Source organism: Tachypleus tridentatus, chromosome 4 (assembly GCF_004210375.1).
Source record: "Tachypleus tridentatus isolate NWPU-2018 chromosome 4, ASM421037v1, whole genome shotgun sequence".
NCBI lineage: Eukaryota > Metazoa > Arthropoda > Merostomata > Xiphosura > Limulidae > Tachypleus > Tachypleus tridentatus.
In genome coordinates, this window is record NC_134828.1 from 31,316,291 (window position 1) to 31,335,467 (window position 19,177).

General features: G+C 32.3%; 1 protein-coding gene across 2 annotated transcripts in view; it reads left to right on the plus strand.

Annotated features, from left to right (window-relative positions):
• The window catches only part of LOC143248796 (phospholipid phosphatase 2-like), a 48,324-nt gene extending 31,313 nt beyond the window's left edge, over positions 1-17,011 (plus strand). The window contains exons 3-6 of one of the 2 annotated variants that reach the window (XM_076497533.1): positions 193-410; positions 2,139-2,259; positions 4,463-4,642; positions 15,613-17,011. In XM_076497533.1, coding sequence (XP_076353648.1) covers positions 193-410; positions 2,139-2,259; positions 4,463-4,642; positions 15,613-15,672 — 579 coding nt within the window. In that variant the 3' untranslated portion in view covers positions 15,673-17,011. The remainder of the gene's footprint in view (positions 1-192; positions 411-2,138; positions 2,260-4,462; positions 4,643-15,612) is intronic. The other variant, XM_076497535.1, reaches the window with a different exon arrangement.
• Positions 17,012-19,177: the final 2,166 nt, after the last annotated feature.

Below are 19,177 nucleotides of genomic sequence, written 5' to 3' on the forward strand. Positions count from 1 at the left end.
ATTGTTTTGTACATCAATAAATGAATTTGTTACATGCTTTCTCAGCAGCTCTTCATCTAGTGAGTATTTGTCTTTTTTCTTATATTATGTATACAAGTTCAATTACATGCATACAACTAGTTAAAATAAGAAATGTTTTTGTGATCCAAGTGTAATTAAATATTAATAAATGTCTGTCCTTTTTTGAACAAGTTTTTTGTAACAGAAGCAGCTTATAATCATCCCATCACAATCAGGACTCATTTTCAACATTGCTACAAACAGTGGCTAACAGTGTTGGGAAACTTCCTGTTAGGCTTTGTGTATGTGCTGTTTATTACAGAGCTTATGAAGACATTAGTTGGTGAACTCAGACCTCATTTCCTGCAAACATGTAAACCCGACTGGTCAAACATCAACTGTTCTCAAGGGTAATGTATTAAGCAATAGCATGTTTGTACATGCATGTAAGAGAAGTGTGTTTTTTATTTAACAATGAACATAGTCAGTACACTCTATTGGCAGCTTAGGTTTGTTGGGAATGGTTTATACCACATTTGACATCTGAGCTGTACATGTGTATGTATATATACTCATACATTTTATGGTTTTCGACATTTAGTCACTAGAATTGTAAAGTGCAGCATGTAGAATGCCCCATGCTCAAACTGATAAAAATATCACAGCTTACTTTAATGTTGTCATACATTAAAGTGTTTTTAATATATGTAAACCTAAATTTTTAAAGTGTTTTCTCATTTGTTATGTTATATATTCTTCCTAAAGCTGGGCTTCTGCTTTAGACAAAAAAGCAATGGAACAGTGTTGCTACGCTAATTTAAATACATTTATTACTGTTCATGCATGACTGAAGGTTTTTGTACGAGACAGATAGATATATTTATGTATATGGTCTTTTTGCTGGCAGCTTAAACATTTTTTAAATGTTGCTATGTATATGCTAGACTTATACAGTTCAAGTTTGTAAAGAATTTGTGTGGCTCTCTAAGTCTACTAAGAGTATTTTTTCAGCAATATAATGAACAATGTAAAAAAAAAATTATCCTTCAATGAATAAAGTGTAATTGTAAAAACTTGTCTCAAGCATAAAACATACAAATTCCACAATTTGTGGGTCACTGGTTCAAATTCCCATCAACAAATACACTCACCCTTTCAGCTTTGGGGGCATTATAATGACATGACATAATGTTTTGGAACAACATGGGACTTATTGATCCATCTTCTGTTCTCTAAATTAAATTAAAATGTTGAAAAAATAAATAAAGTAGAAAAAAAATCTATCTTAAAGACAACCCTTGTCATTCGTATATTTACATAGCGTGTTCCTAAACTCACTTAAATTTACTGTCTCTACATCATCCAAAGGTAACCCATTCCAAAGGCCAACCACCCTGTTGGAGAAATGAAACTGTCTTAAGCTGATGATTACTCATCTCTTCCAAAATTTATACTTGTGTCTCCTAGTCTTGCTGTTCTCACTGTTAAATGTGATAAAAGATGCTGCATCAACACTATCACTTTTATTAAACACCTCAATTAAATCCCCCACAACTCTTCTTTTTCAAAGAGAAAGCAATTCAAGAGATTTAGCTTCTCCTCATGTGTCAACCTCTCTATCCCAGGCACCATTGTAGTAACCCTTCTCTGAACCATTTTCCAACACTTCAATGTTTTTGTTAAGGTAAGTAGTCCAAGACTGAACTCAGTATTCCAAATGTAGCCATAACCAGTGACCTGTACAATGGGATTATAACCTCTTCAGACTTACACCCATTATTTTTGTAGGTACAATCTAAAATTCTATTTACTGTATCACTAGCAGCAGCACATTTCTTGGATAGCTTTAAAGACTGCTTGACTATTACACCATGATCTCCTTCCTTCGTTACACTTCAACAGCAAAATCAGAAGTACATGATAATCAAGTAGTGAAACAAAATTATATTTCACACAACTCTTAGGAATAATCAACCTTTTTATTTAACTTGTCAAATTGTACTATTTTATACTGTTTCTCACAAATCATTTTTTTTTATGTTACTTAGATGATTAATTAATAATTGTATGGAAAGGTTATGGTTGTTTTTAATGAAGTAATTAAATTTGGCATTATTAATGTGGTGTTTTTTCTCCAGGATTATTACTGAATACAAATGTACCAATAAGGGCCCTTATTGGCTAGTACAAGTGGATATCCACAAATCTTTTCCATCAGGCCATACATCACTTTCTTTCTACACATTAGTGTTTGTCAGTGTAAGTGTAATAATTCACTTTCAGTTTTTGATATATTAGTAAGTTACATAACTATCTTAATTTGCATGGAATGTTTGTTTATACATGCATGTTTCTCCAAAATATTAAATTGGGTGATATTAATCATATGTTATCTTTATTTGACTGTTTTCAAAAACTACCTTTTTCACACTAAAGAGTTTCATGAATGAAAAAAAAAAGGTTTTAAGTATCATGTCTTTATTGTGTTTTTTTTTTCTTTCTTTATGGCTCTTGTAATGTTTACCTTTAATTCAAAACATTCTGAAATTGGAAGAGAAATGAGAATATACAGAGATACAGTGTTTTATATTAAAACAGTTTTGGAGTTTCAACATGATAGTCAATGTTGCAATATTAGGTCATGCTGTATCTGCATCTTGATAATAGCCCTGCAGCATAGGTTTTATTGCACTGTCCAAAGCACATCATTCCTCCCTGCAGATTTTCTATATTTTATCTAGTGTACAAGAATGATAGTTTTTCAGTCCCCTTTTCAAAGGCTTTTCATATCAAAATCCATGGATGCCGTATCTGGCAACTTGACCAGTGTATCTTCATATGAAATAATATAAATATATATTTCATTTACTTTATGGTTCAACAGATATGTCATGGAAGCAATTTGTGTAGATATATGAAATATGTTGCTTTTTATATAGAGCTTCTTCTTAGTTATATACATTGATGACCAGTAGAATTTTGGCAGCAACAATGAACATTTGACACATGTTGTGTACAGTAACAACATTTGTTTCTTGAACATTTTAGAATATACATAGTCTATCTTCAGCAAGATATACTGAACAGCGTAAATGATTAGGTACGAACATTCATAATGTTTAAACATTTTATAAAAAAAATAATTAAAATACAGAATAAAAAGATGGAATAAATTAAAAGAAAATCCATTAATCAAGAAAGAATAGAATAATGAAACAAGTATAACAATATTATACAAGTTCAGTTACAAATGATATTTAAGTCATCTTTCAAAATACAAAATCAAATCAGACCCGAAAACCTATTACTCACTTCTATTCATTCTAGAATTGTATATAAATGCATGTGTGGTGGTTATAACACCACTTATGTTGGCAAAACTATATGCCAGTTACACCCACAAGCCTGTAAACACAAGAAAATATCAAGTAGAATTGGTAAAAAGTGGTCCACTTCACCAGACTTTATGATTTGCACACATAGAGTGAAAATAACAACCACTCTATCTTCATAATAAATTTCAGTGTCATCTCATCTGGATCACCAAATGTTGAACTTCTAATTAAAACAAGTTTATCTGTCATAAATTAACTCCCAACTTTAAATAATAAAACAACTTCACTGCAGTGAAATCTATTCTGAATTCTTATGTAATATTGTTACAGTTATTTCATTATCTGTTCTTTCGTGTTCAAATTAATTCATATTTTTATTCAATATTTTAATTATGTTTTACAGTATGTTTAAACTTCATTTCTATTTGTACCTAATAATCTACCCTGTTTAGTACAGCTTGCTGAAGATGGAATATGTTTGTTACTGTACACACATACATGTCAAATGTTCATCATTAAACTTTGATTTCCATTGAATGAATCCTTCTTGATTACATTTCATATTGTTGCCTCTGTCATGCAGTTTCTTTTGCCACTAATCTTTGAATTTATGGATTTTCACCTGATGTCTCAAGTGTATCCTTTTCCCTTTCCTTCATTCACATTAAGTACAAAACATTTTTATGATTTGAGTGTATAAGTATTTTGCATTGCATACATGACATTCCCAAAAGCACTCAGTTTTCAGTGGCATCGCACAAGATACAAAAGGCCAAACAATGTAAAAATATATTATAATATATACCATTCCATAATTATTTTGGCTGTGGTTGTTGTGTGACTTGCTAATTTGTGTATTTGAAATTGTTTTAATGTAATGCACTCAACCCCATGTGTGTATGATATAATTTTTTATGCTTTTATATAAAAAGTTTGTTCATGACTTTGGATTTAATTTTCATGTATTTTGACTCAACAAAATTGAAAATTGTTAGTATGATTAATTAAAATAAATGTTCTTGTATCTGTGCAGTCAATCCAGTCTTTAAAGTACTTTTTCAGTGGTACCTGTAAGTTAATATACAGACTTTTTAAACTAACCTCATGTTCATCCTATTCTTATTTAGCTTTATGCACAAGTTCGTATTCGGCATACTTCCAGATCACACCTTATAAAGTCATGGGTGCAACTATTATTTCTTTCTTGGACCTTGGTATGTAGCTTAACCAGAATTTCGGATTACTGCCATTTTTGGTGGGATGTTCTAGCAGGATCTCTGGTGGGAATTATAGGAGGGTTTGTAATAGTAAGTAATTTTTTGTGTAATAAGATCAGAGTTCCAAGTTTGACACAGTTATTTAGCCTTAGCAGTTTCTTGCATAGTTACATATAACTGTATAATCAGTGAGTGACTGCATAATCAAGTTCTGAATTTCCATACTTAGTAAACACAAGTCTAAGTCTTTTACCAGATGTAACTTTAACATAAAGTTTGACTTAGTGTTTTTTGCTATTGTTTTTCACTTTAGGTAAGGCTTGCATAATTTTAAATTTGCCATGTAATTAATATCTAGAATTCGTTTTTTGTTTTTCTTCATAATCAATAATTTTATTGAACAAAATTTTAAATTGTTGGCTACATAATTTTGATTTTTTTATGCCACAGATGCATTAGAACCTTGTAAGATCAAATTGCCACTGAACCCAAATTTATAAATCACTTGCAAGCTTGTAAGAACAACTATAACCTTAATTAACCAATATATACTTTATATTTGCAGCATTTATTGACTTGTCTATAGAAAAGTAATTAAAGTGAATTTTGATATAAGAGAAATATGAAGGTTTTCTTCATGATAAAATATGACAGCTAATTGTTGTTGAAAGTATAATGGTTAATCCTTGTTACGTATAGGTCAAAGTGTGCATGTCACAACCTTTTGAAGAGATGCATTCAAAATTTAATTAAACTACTTTATGATAAATGTACATGAATAAACATGGCATCAAAATGTAGTTAGTTCGTTAAATGCCATAAAGTATAATATATCATAATCATTGTGGTGCCAAATACATTATGAACATTTCTCCTTAACACAGCTTTCTATGAATGTCATAGAAGAAAACGTTAGGCCTTTATGGCCTCATTGAGGTACTCTATACTATGTGTCCACCTGGTGAGTCTCGTGGCACTGACTTAAAAATCCATTGTGAATGTGCTGAGTGACCCACCAGTAGTGCACATTTTAACTCACCAATTATTTCTGTTGGTAAATACCAAAACCTAAACTGTTGTTTCTTTTGTTTTCAAAATAATGTCTGTGCAAAATGGTTTATATGACAACTAGAATATATTATGAATCATCCAAAGTAAATGAACCAAATATTCATAATGAATATATTATGAATCATCCAAAGTAAAAGTCAGGAACCCTCTCCAATTATAAGTTCTGAGTCACATGACACTGACTCAAGTACATCAGGCATCACTGATGCATAATATATTGAATTTCTTATATTATATCAATGAAGACATACCAGTGACATCATATGGCATACAATAAATGGTATACATTAGAAAGTCTTCCAACTTACCAGTACACCAAGAATCACATCTTGCAATCGAATGCAACAAAACTAATGGGTATATTTAACCTGATGGTGACAGATGAGAATTGTAATTTCTTGGTTGATCGAACAAACCTGAATACCCAGCAGGTAATTATGAACAAGCAAGTACATAAAAAGTCTTTGCTGAATGATTGGAGAGACACGAATGCTGCAGAAATGAGGACACTTTTAGGAATTTTCATGTACGTGAGGTCTATGAAATGTACAAAAACTGGAGTACTGGAGCAGTACAATTTTTTTTTTTTTAATAATAATGACTTTGTCCCCAGCTTCACTGGATGAAAACTCTTTCAGTTGTTATTGTGCTTCATAGACTTTACTTGTAATCAGAGTGTTGAAACAAATCCACTGGGAAAAATCAGAACCTGCATTAAATTCTGGAGAAAAATTTCACTTGAGCTAAAACACCTTGTGAGCTGATAGTTGTTGGTGAAACTATGATGCCATGGTGTAGTCATCTTGAGTACTGACAGTATAGTCTAGAAAAAGTTCACAAATATGGTCAGAAAACATACAAGTTGGGCAATTCAAGTAGTTGCACATATACTAGTTGTGTTTATGCTGGAAAAGAGAATTTCATACAGTCCATACAATGAAACAGATCAACTGATGGAATGGAAACTCATCTCTAATCATATTAGACCTTTCAGAGAAATAGCTGAATGAAGGAAGAACTCCTGCTACAGACGTTTTCTGTACATCCATCTTTTTGACTAAGACCCTGCCTAATTACCAAATTCATCTTATGGAGGTGTTACAAAACATTTGTCCCAGGTCACCCAAAGGCTGTAAAAACAGCAAAGCTGATAAAATAAAGGTGATATCTTTGATGATACTGATGGCAAAGCTGTTGCCAAATGGAAAGACAAATGAGATGTGCTGATACTTTCTGTCATGTATGACTTAAACTTCAGAAGTACTGTATGGAAAAATCATAGCCATTAAAAACATCCTGAAGCCATAAATGATTCAATATTATAATTCTGGAAAGTAAGGCTTTGATATTTCCATTCATGTGGCCAACAACTCTTAGAAAAAAGTGTTTGATGGTGCCATAAAGTTGCATTTGAATTATGTTTTAATACAGCAATTGTAAATTCACTGATCATCAGATGGGTTTTAAACACAGTGAGCAAACATACTTTGGAGACACACAATATCATTAATATTTATGTCATTAATATAAACCTAAAACAGCAATTGTCCTAAGACTAAGACCTGAGGTACATTACTTGCAACATTAATCCAATTTCAATGAACTCCAATGGTAACAATATTCTGCCCTCTTCCATCAAGCCACTCTTCTATCCAATTTGTTAGTGCACCTTCTCACATGTGCAGAGCTAAGTTTCTTTACAAACCTTTTATGTGGCACCTTGTCAAATGCTTTCTGAAAATCCAAATATATCAAATCTACACCCTTACCCTCATCTACATATTCAGTAACTTTCTCAAAGCATGTAAAAAGATTTGTAAGGCAAAATTTTCCCTTAGTGAAACTATATTGTCTATCTGATAAAATTCTGAACTTTGTTAAATGACTTTGCAAAGTATCTTTCATTAGACTGTCCAGAATTTTTTCCATAAATGTTGTAAGATTAATAGGCCTATAATTACTGGAACAACTTCTGTTATCTCCCTTGAAGATAGAAGTGACATTAGCTAATTTTCAATATGTTAATACTTGCCCACTATTCAAGGAATTATAAAATATTGTGACAAGTAGCTCACATATCCAGTCCTTGACCTCCTTTAAAACCCTTAAGAAAATATTATTTGATTTCCTATGTTAAACTTTCTTTAAATCTCAATTTTGTTTCATTTGGTTTATCTTTGATCTCACTACTATCTAGTCCTAGTTTAAAAGTTCCCTGATAGCTGAGTTAGTAGACTTTATAAAGATGCCAAACCCTTTCCGACCCAAGTCTAAACCATCCATTCTAAAGGGTTCCCTCCTTATGCTGAACTAATCCCACAAGTATAACTAGCTTGCCTGCTAGTCCTTACATATTAATTTCAGTCCTGCATTTAGCCCTAGTGACCTACTTAAAATTTCATCTCCACAATTAATTTTTGCCACTATCCATGATACAATTAATTTATGACCTTTAAATGCTTTTATTGACCCCTTGTACGTATTAGTTAGCTCTTTTGACTTACTCTTCCCCATGTTATGAGTTCTTATGTTCCAAAACAAAAAACTGCATAATTGCTAGTCCCTTTCATTATATCTCTTGCTCTGTCAGTTATGTCTTTCACATATGCCCCAGGATAGCATAATCTAACTATTTTCTCTCTATTACTCCACAGTTATTGCTGTGTCAAGGAATCACCTGTAATTATAACCTCTTTAAGTTCATAATCCATATCCTTCCCTATTACTTTTGCTTTCCCTCTGTCCAATATAACTTCATCTACATAAGCCAAGGGTTGATATTTGTTGTTCAATATTTGAATGATGAGAGAAAGTCACAGTTGAAGGATGTCAACATCCTCAGCTTTAGTGCCATGGAAAAATAATGAATCAGAAGGATGGAATACTGTGATCCTTTGATGAGTCACATGGAAGCCAACATGTTAATGAACTAAATTCTGATATTATGTTAGTTGGAATACTGTGATCCTTTGATGAGCCACATGGAAGCCAACATGTTAATAAACTAAATTATGATATTATGTTAGTTTTAACTTCTTAATTTTTCAAAATATTTTTAAAAATAGAACATCGGTGCATCAACAGAAGAATGGCACCCTAGTGGGGGAACCACATTACACCCAGAACAGGTATGCTCTTTACCTGAAACTTAATTCCTGTACTGTGGATGAAACTTTACCTGATTTGTTATTACTATAAGCTAAGCCTTAACCAGATAGCTGAAGTTGCACTAGTCAGGGATGGAATGAAAGGGCCATGTTCCATATATTCCATGTTGGTGGATAGGACTGTAAACTATATATACAAATATAATATAGACTCACACATACTTAGCAGTATTCATAGAGTGATGTGTTCCAAGCCATCAGAAACACAATGATAAAGTAAGCAACACTGAAGTGGACAAATCTTCTCAACCTAAAGAAGTCCAAAAGGTAACAACCCAAGCTTAGAATGATAGGATTGTGTATGCCTCACTCATACTGACAAAAAAAAACTCATCTGATTTGGAATTATGAACACTAATCCTCACTTCTTAAGTGGATGGGCAACGTGAATTCAACTTGCCCCTGAAATTATAAGGAGGATGTGGAACAACAGTGCTCAAACAAGGACTTAGGATGGGACCACTCTGCATTTAGAATTATGAGGAGATTGTGGGCCCTCTTCCATGAACAATATATGGAATCTATATTGATCAAACAGAAGGACCATGTACAACCCAACCAGCTAGCACTGTGTCAAATCTTAACCAGTATTACAAGTAGGCTCCTGGATATTGTGATGCCACTCCTACCAACATCTGAAAAAAACATCCATGGTACCAGGTAGGAGGGCTCCTAACTTCTCCCTCTGTTCAAGAGTGCAGGAATGATCTGCAGGGATGGACAGGACCTTCTTATGCTTTTCTCATAATAGTCCATGAGTGACAGTTCAGCATAGTATCATAATACCATCCTGTCAGCCTCTAAGTGTTCTTAGGAATCCTGAAATGTAGTAATGAAAATACTCATCCCTCTGTATAATTTAGAAGAAATGATTAAGATCACTACTATGGGTTGGAAAAAACCCTTAGATGAAGAGATTACCAGATCAAGTGATATAAAAGTATTAAAAGAAGTCCACATAACAGTTTCCATAATGCCCTCCAGCAAGCAATTCAAAAGGGTTGTTAAAGGTATAGAAATGTGACAACTCTGATCAGATGTGATTTGTAGAAGATTTCTCACCTTCAAAGAGAATCCAGAATAAAAAAAAAAATCATTGTTTAGTATCTCTAAAGGCATTAGTGCAGGCAATAAAACCTTCAAGATCCTTACTAAACATGATCATAACTAATATCTGATTAGACACATAAACAGTGATCAGATGAATCAGTGAAAAGGTTCTATCTCCTTCCTTTTCTGACAGTCTCTTTGGCAAGAATGTCTGTAGGTGAGCAGCCATAAAAAATAAACATTCAGGTAAAGGGGATACATGTCATATAAGAGTCTGTTCACAAACAAGTTTTGAGAAAGAGTATGTAACATAGCCTGAATATACCCGTCAGGTAAAGAGAATTGTCATTTGGAAAAAAAAAAAAACCTAAAGAGACTCGAGAAATCTGAAGAGAACCAAACTGATTTGTATTTGATGAGACTGCCTTAAACAAGATGATTGTGGAAGATGTAAAAACATCTACCAAAAAGCAAAAACAAAAAATAAGTTATGGTGGCACTTCTGATCAAAATGAGTTCAACCTCCTCTCGATACACCATTGTCAATATGCAAGTAATTTCCACTGACTTGTATATCTACTTTAGTAAAAAAAAACATGATGCCCTGTAAAGACTGCAAATCTTATATGTCTGAAACCTGAGCTTCTAGATAGCTGGATGTGCCAGATCAGATAATGGCTTCCTCCACACAAGTAGACTGAGTAGACACTCTGGTAAGTGTTACAGAAGCAAAAACTGTGTGGCAGACAATCTGGTGCAATCAACAGGATCCAACAATATGTTGGAACAAATTATATATAGCACTTTGGGTAACATATAGAGTGAAGATAAGGCATAAATTTGTAATCCCATCTCATCTTAATGGAATGAATCCACTGTCAAAGCTCAAATATGAGGTACTGGAGACCAAATTTCCACAAGTTGGGTAATCCAATAAGAGGCCAACTCAACAATCAGAGTTGCAAAATAAGAGTCAGTCTAATAGAACCTTGTGATTCAGCATCTATTCTGTTGGGAGAGTCTGTTTGGAAAGAAACAATTGACTCTCTACCACAGGTATCACCCATGAAATATGGCAAGCTAGTAAAGTGATAAGATAGGAATGGTCCCAAGAAAGGAGGTGCAAAATTTAAAAAAAGGAGTCCCATACCATGTGTGTCCATGTTGAAAAACACAAAACATGACCATGGAATTGTCAGAGTGAAACCTAACATATTTACCCTTAATAAGACCAGATCATGAGGCATTGCTTACTGAGGAGCAAGAAAGACTAAAACACTGTGTAGGAAAGCCCTTTTGTCTTTCCATAAACCCTGGAATTCCTGACTTGGTATATGCATCCCATCCTTGAAGCAAGGCATTGTGAAGAGATGAATCTCTGGAGGTGGTGGTAGCAGAGGAACCCATGTCCTAGTAGTAACACAGCTTAACAGTCTCATGAGATCAAAGAATGATCCTGACTAGAGTAACTGGGGAACCCATTGAATCAATGTTTATGATCTCATGGTCACATAAAGACCATTAAAACGATCTCCTGTGTTTTCATTCCAAAGGCATAAATAATAGGAACGATGCCCACATTCCAAGAGAGAAATAACAATCTGTACAGTGGGAGAGGTAAGAGTTAGGCATTTTATTCTATAGAGTTGAGCCGAATGGAAGTCAGCTATGTAAATTGAGAGATGAGGTGAAAAATAAAAAAACACCCAGACTGATGGCATATTGAATTTGAGCAAGAATACATGTCTGAGCCCTAAAAATGGAGACTGTTTTGGTTGCTTCTTAAAGTGGACTCAGGATATGTGTGCACAGTGCAATGGAATGGAAGTGATAAAAAAGAAAGTCCATGTTAGTCTGAAGGTAAAAATCTGGAACTGTAGTGTAGGAGAAATCAATAAATTAACTTCCAGACCTTTCAGCCTTAAGCTGCACACTCAAGAGCAACCAGAGAAAGGTGCAAAACATCACACTTTTGAAGAAACTACAGAAAAAAACAAGTCAAAGGCAGTTTATCCCAAAGTGGCCTTTTTGTTTTTTATATATGCCATTTAGAGACTGAAATGATTATTATCGATTGGAAGAACATTTTGTCTGGTAAATTTGTTTTGTTAGAGCAAAGCAATGTTGAGCCATCCACCGTGCCCAACAGGGAGAATCATACCTTGAACCCCAAGTCCACAAACTCACCATTGTCCCACAGGGAGACTGAAAAGCCAACAGACTAAAAGAAGGCAAAAGGAAAACAAATCTACATTCTCTCCAGAATTTCAAGGATCACTTTAACTGCAGCCTCAGAGTTCATCAGAAGACCATCATGAGACTTGCTCTGAACAGATAATACCTTTAACAGCCTCTCAACTTTATCAATATGAAATCAATATTCCTAACTTGAAAATGTGTTTCCAATAATACTTACTTCCACTGTAAAACCTGGAGCAATCAAGAAAAAATCAGACCAGTGCTTAGGTGGCCAAAAGAAGCAACCTTAGAGGTCAAGTAACAGCAACCAGTGTGAGTTGAGGTAATTATTGTTGGAAATGCATTTTTAATTCAGAAAAATGTTAACTTTTTCTTTGATTTTTTATACTACATTATTTATAATGAATAGAAAGGCAGATTTTTAATATTATCAACTTATGTATTATAAACATTGTTTTCACTACAGAGTATTGTGTACTTCATATATAGTTTCAAAGTTTCATTCAAGGTGTTCAGGTCAAGAAGTTTTGGGGATTATTTTAAGGCTCTTATATAATAATTAGAAAGCCATTTCAATTATGATAGTTACAGGGCATTGTTTAATTTTGTTGTCTTGATAGGTTTATTATTTAAGTGAACAGAAGTTATTTAATGTACTAGTACCATTAGTGTAAAAATTCAGGTTTAAATTTCATTAACAACTGACAGCAAAATAAGTAAGAAACCAAAAATAAAAGCTGCATATTTCTTGTTTTTTATGTACATTCTTTATTTGTCATTATAAAATATTAAAATTAGGAATTTATAAGTCCAGATTGTATAAGGTAATTAAATAATCATAATAAATGTTTCCTAAGGTATGTTCACAAGCAGCTTGTACATTAAATAACCCAGTAAGGTAGTGTGAGCTACATATTTTCTGAGTGATTAACAGTTTATATGATGGGAATATTAGTTAGACATAGCTCAAATGGTAATAATATAAAATTAAGAATAAGGAAATGTAAACTGTCATAAGACTTAAGGTAATTAAGATAAATAATTATAGTTTACTGTTACAACTTGATGTCAGTCAAGAAAATGGTATTTTAGATTTATTTTGGATTTTTTTCATGGTGGTTACAAGTTTGGTCAAATCAACCAAGTCTGTATAAAGTATAGAAAATAACATAAAATATAAAGGTTTTGGAAAAAAACACATTTATGTATGAAGTTTTAGAGGTTACACAATTGAAATTTGATTTTCAGAGAAAAGAAGTATTTTTAATATTAATTTGATAACCATATTGTATTTAGAGTAGATGACACTTTAACTCCATATTTTTACACAGAAATCTTTATCAAAAATACTTAATTAAAAAATTTTGATTTTTTTTTTTTGACAAAAGACTTTTAAGGTTTTGTAATAGCTTTCCAAACTTTGAAAACATACATAAAACACATTATTTATTTCATTATGGGTCGGATGGAATCCATTCAGCTCATGAAAATATCTATGAGAGTAATTTTGGATAATGTATGCATATCTTTACAAAATTCTGCAGGTTATTTGTAAACATTACAAGGCTTTTGTGTGCAAAATATCAGGTTTTTGAATTAAGTATAAAAAATTTTTATTAAAGTTTTTCTCATATTTTTTCTTCTGGAATGGGAACTATCCAACATACAAAATAATTTTCATTTTAAGATTTCAAATACTTTTATGCATCAGAAAATATTCAAATTTCACAGATGAAAACTTTATAACCTTCAAGTAATTATCAAACACCTTTAAGACAAAAACATTATATTTTATTTGTTATTTTCACTATTTAATCTTGGAATCTCCCATGCTAGTCAGATTTGACCATTTTTGTAACTACCATAAAAAACTGAGATACAAATATAAATTATGTTTGTTTGTTTTTTATTTTAGTTTGACTACAAATTATAGCTCCAAAACAAATATTTAGTTTGAATAGCTTAAATGTCATAACATTATAAATTTATATATATATATGTATTATTTTTATTATATTGACCTATCAGTCATTGCTAGCTAATGAAAGAAGTTACAATGATGTGGTGCACATGCACTCATGTTACTGTATTGAAGAATATAAAACTGACGTTTACAAAGTGATCTGTCATAACTGTGCTTTAGTGGCTAGTATGTTGTAAAGTACAGTCACATTTCAGTTATAGTAAATTATTATTTGTAAATAATAACTTCTGAAAACATAGAACAGTAAATAAATGCACATAGCAAATAATTATATCTTCTAGTCACAATAACATCTGTACTCCTTTGCTTTATGCCATAGGTGGCTAAGCCTTTTAAAATATCACACATCAGTATGTGAAATGAAATAATTTTTGGGTTTTACATATACATTTGATAAAATCCAAAAAAATCATAAATAACTATACCAATATCATAGAATCATATTATAATTTATCAAGCTTTGAAACTTAGGTGTATTTGAGTGTAAAAGAAATATGAAATTTTGAGCAGAGTAAGGACTCAACCTACCCCTGTAAAGTCTTGTTTTTCAAAACACAATGATGTTGGTATACTTGAAAATAGCTGAGAAAGCCTCTAAGGGGATATTTTGTGCTTTCAATTGGTTATTTACATATCATAGACTGAGGTAAGTGTATGTAAGTGAGCATTTCCAAACATGGAAAGAAGTGAGCAGAGCTACTGTGTTTGATCCAGTATATGAGCAATATCTTAGCAAATAGAGAAGACAGGTGGTTATTATTTTATGTTAATATAATCATATTTTACATTCTAGCTAGCCAATATTGGTATGGAATATGTTGTTATTTGGACACATTTGTGTGATTTATTTTTCTAAACCTACCTCTACTTTTAGCATGTAGTTAATTAAATCCATGTTGGTTGGATGTCTTCTGTAATGTTTACTAATAATTTTCAAGCTAGGATGTACACGTTTCTGTATGGACCTTGAGAAGTTAGCCTATCGAAGTAAGTAATATAAAGACCTGTACAAAATGGCCTGGATTGTGTTTATTGAACAAAAGTTGAAATATTTAATCTAAGAATTGTGAGTTGATGCACTACAACTTCAGTCTGACTGTAAAATTAGGTTATTCTCTGCACAGTGGCTTGCTGTTTCTCACCCCATTAGCCAGCCATTGAAGAACAGTCAAAAAGGAATTAGAAGTCCAGCTAGTTTGGTAACATTGTGTTGTATTATAAATATAGAAACTTGTGTCTGATTTACTAGTGTTTACTTATCTGTTATTTCTCTGCTGTCCATGTTTAAAATAAATTTTTATATAACATTTATTTGATTTGCTTTATTACAAACACTTCTAGTTACCTGTGGAAGTGGCCACAGCAGTATAGTTTTTTTTTTCAACACATCTAAGTGATGATTACAGGTTGTCTTACCTACACTTTGTCTTTTATCTTTGAATCCATTTAGTGCTGTAGTAAGGATGTTTTATATATATCTTACCAAGGTAGTTTAATTTGTTAAATAAAGAGTTTTGGCAGCTTTACTTTACCTCCATCACCTTACTGAATTATTTTTACTAACCTGTCAGTTATTCTCTTTTACTTAGGTAAGGTATTTTGTACACAACAACTTCGATTCTGTAGAAAAAAGAAGAAGAAGAAAGTGATGTAACAGTGAGCTCTGGAATAATAAGTAAAGCATCGTCTTCTGTCAAGCCTAATGAGAATTTTATGACAGATGTAGAAAATGTGGTAAATAAGAAACCTGTGTGTAATTTTGAAACAGAGACCAGGAGAGTTAAGTAGAAGTGTGAAATGTGACAGCAACAACAATAACTTCTTCAGTACGTAACTGAAGCAAACAAAGTTATGGCTATTCAGAAATATGAAATAAACATTAAATTTAATAATGCTTTCTGTATATTATTCTGAACTAAGCAATTTACCAAACAGACATTATTGTCTGCTTTTTTTAAAATAAAAACTTCAGCCTTTGAGAGACGCGAATAAGAAAAACAACAAACGTTTCTGAGTACGTGACTCTGAAAGAGAAACAAATGTGAAGTGTTGATCAATTTGCAGTAAGACACTAGATATATTATACTACTTGTTTCAGGTTTTGTCTTTCCAGTAGATATTAAATCTATTATGTGCTGTCAACAGCTTACAATAAATGAGGATCTTGTATAGATGTACATGTAATGTTCACAATTGATTTAATATGATGTGTACATATATATATAAATTTGAATTCAGATAAATCTTTGGTAACCTTTAAGCATTGATTATTTAAAAATATATAAAGTGAGCAACGATTTTATAAACTAACCAACTAGTGTATATATAGAAAGTTATATGCATTGGTTGATTGGTTATGTGAATGATAGATAAACTTTCCTCAGTTGAATTTAATTCAGATGAAATGCGTTAAAAAAAATACTTATAAGTGACAGTTTAAGAGGTTGGTTGTTATAAAGGATTTGTGTCAATTTTATCTTTGTGGAAACTAACCTGCATGCACCCAGGACTAGTTGAAAGTTTGATAATGACATTAGCAATGAAACAGAGCTCAGTGATTTGAGACTTTGGTTTTTGTTTGTGAGATTATACATAAGCAATTGTTTAGAATGAAAATTTAGGCATATGTAACACTTATTGCTAAACAATAAATGTGTTATTATATGTGTATATATATTAAGATAATTATATTTTTATTATTAATTTTAGAATGTTTTATACGAGATGGGTGTTTTAAACTTTTTGATGTTTTTAAAACAATGTTTAACTTTCAAGTTAATTTTTATCACTTTTTATGTTACATTAATTAGACGTTTATGTAATATGAATTTGTAGACTATTATATGAGTGAATTATGTCATCCTATGAATGATAAATGTTTAAAAAATACAGATATTTCTTAGAGTAATGTAGAACTTGATAGCTTGGACATGTGTATTTGTACATATACAAAGTAGCCTTGCTTAAAATAAATATTTAGTGTCATTTTTTATGTTCAGATTCTTTCAAAATGGAATTTTCAACTACGTTAAGTTTTTATTTATTTGTGATGTTAGGAAAACATGTAGATTCAAGAAGTTTTGATGGAAATGAATAAAATCCCTATAACCCGAGCACTTTCAAAAGGTGGACCTTTCTTCTTCAGGAGTAAATTGGGAATCTTCACTTTGGGACAAATTTATTCTGATATGTAACAGCAGCAAGAACTAATATATTGAAACAGCAGAAATTTTGTAGTCAACAGTAAATGAATTTATATAGATCAATAGATTCCCAATTTGTTCCTGAGAAAGAAAAGTCCACTTTTCAAAAGTGCTCAGGTTACAGGATTTTTATTCTTTTCTCTCAAGTTTTATTCATTATATGTTGAATATCAGTAGTGGACAGAAATAAATGCAGAGTGAAAGTGATTCCAAAATAATACTTAGTACAGTAAAATCCAATTGTAGAACTGTAATTGGGAATACTTGATAAACTTTTGACATTTTCTGTATAACATTATAAATTTTCATTGGAACAGAACTTGAATTTGAGGGCTGAAATGCACATATGAGTTTCATTTGTGTAAAAGGCCCAGCATGACCAGGTGGTTGGAGCACTTGACTTGTAACCTGAGGGCTGTGGCTTCAAATCCCTGTTTCAACAAACATGCTTGCCCTTTCAGACATGGGGGATTAATTGTGACAGTCAGTCCCACTGTTTATTGGTAAAATAGTAGCCCAAGAGTTGGCAGTGGATGGTGATGACTAGCTGCCCATCCTCTAGTTGTACACTGCTAAATTAGGAATGGCTTGTGCAGATAGCCCTCATGTAGCTTTGAACACAATTAAAAAAACAAAGAAATTAATAAACATTTGTGTAAAACAGGCCTTGCCAAATCCCAGGTATTAGTTTACCATGGTAAATAAATATTTCACTGTGGCACCTGTTATTTTCTTTCATTTTATTGGCCCAGCATAGCCAAGTGTGTTAAGGCGTGCAACTCGTAATCTGAGGGTCGCTGGTTCGCATCCCCATCACGCCAAAAATGTTCGCCCTTTCAGCCGTGGGGGCATTATAATGTGATGGTCAATCCCACTATTCGTTGGTAAAAGAGTAGCTCAAGAGTTGGCGGTGGGTGGTGATGACTAGCTGCCTTCCCTCTAGTCTTACACTGCTAATTAGGGACGGCTAGCACAGATAGCCCTCGAGTAGCTTTGTGCGAAATTTAAAAACAAACAATCCATTTTATTTGTGCACTTGGCTGTGATAAATAAAACATGATTCCAGAATGGGTTTGGATTCTTGGAAGTCCAGAACTATTTTCACGTTGTTTTAGACCTAAATCAAACTTTGTTGCGAGGATTTTACTGAAAGATTCAGGAATGAAGTGCTATGGTTGTACAACATGCTATTAATATCACGCCATTTTGTTTTTCTTCTTTCTTTTCAATTCAACCAATTAATACGTGTGTTTAGACTCATATAGGACCAAAGACAGTTAGTTTAGGCAATACTGTCATGTGGTTGTTGATATCTTGTAATCATTAGCTTGCACTCTTTTCTGTGAGAGTAAATAAATATACAGTGGTGCTTCGATTATCCATGCTAGTCTGAGAAAAGTGAAAAACAAACTGTGTCTAATCCAGGCATTAGTGTATCTCACTAGTTAGCTCATTACTTAATCTAAATAATATTTTTGAATATATTTAAGTTATTTGTTTTAATATTCTTGCTATTATTTAATCACAGTATCATGTCATGGAAAATTATAAATTCACAGCATCCTTTTTTAAAATTAAGAACAAAGCTACACAATGGGCTGTTTGTACTCTGCCCATCATGGGTATCGAATCCCAGTTTTTTAGTTTTCAGACATACTGCTGTACCACTGGGGGAAACATTCACAATAATTGTAAAAGTCAAGTGTCAGTCAGTCATGCTTTATTTCTCCAAATTCTGTGAGTTATATGAGTTCAATTCCACGTATCCTCCTATAATATTTCCTCCTCTGATTGTCTGTCTCCATTTTAGCTGAATTTAATCACTAACATAGGTCTAAGTAGCTTCGAAATTTCTTTATTTTTTCTTTTATAGATACAGAAGTGCATTTGCACCCTATCAATGCCAGTAAAAAAATAAGTAAAACATTTAGCACAAATATATGCATAGGAA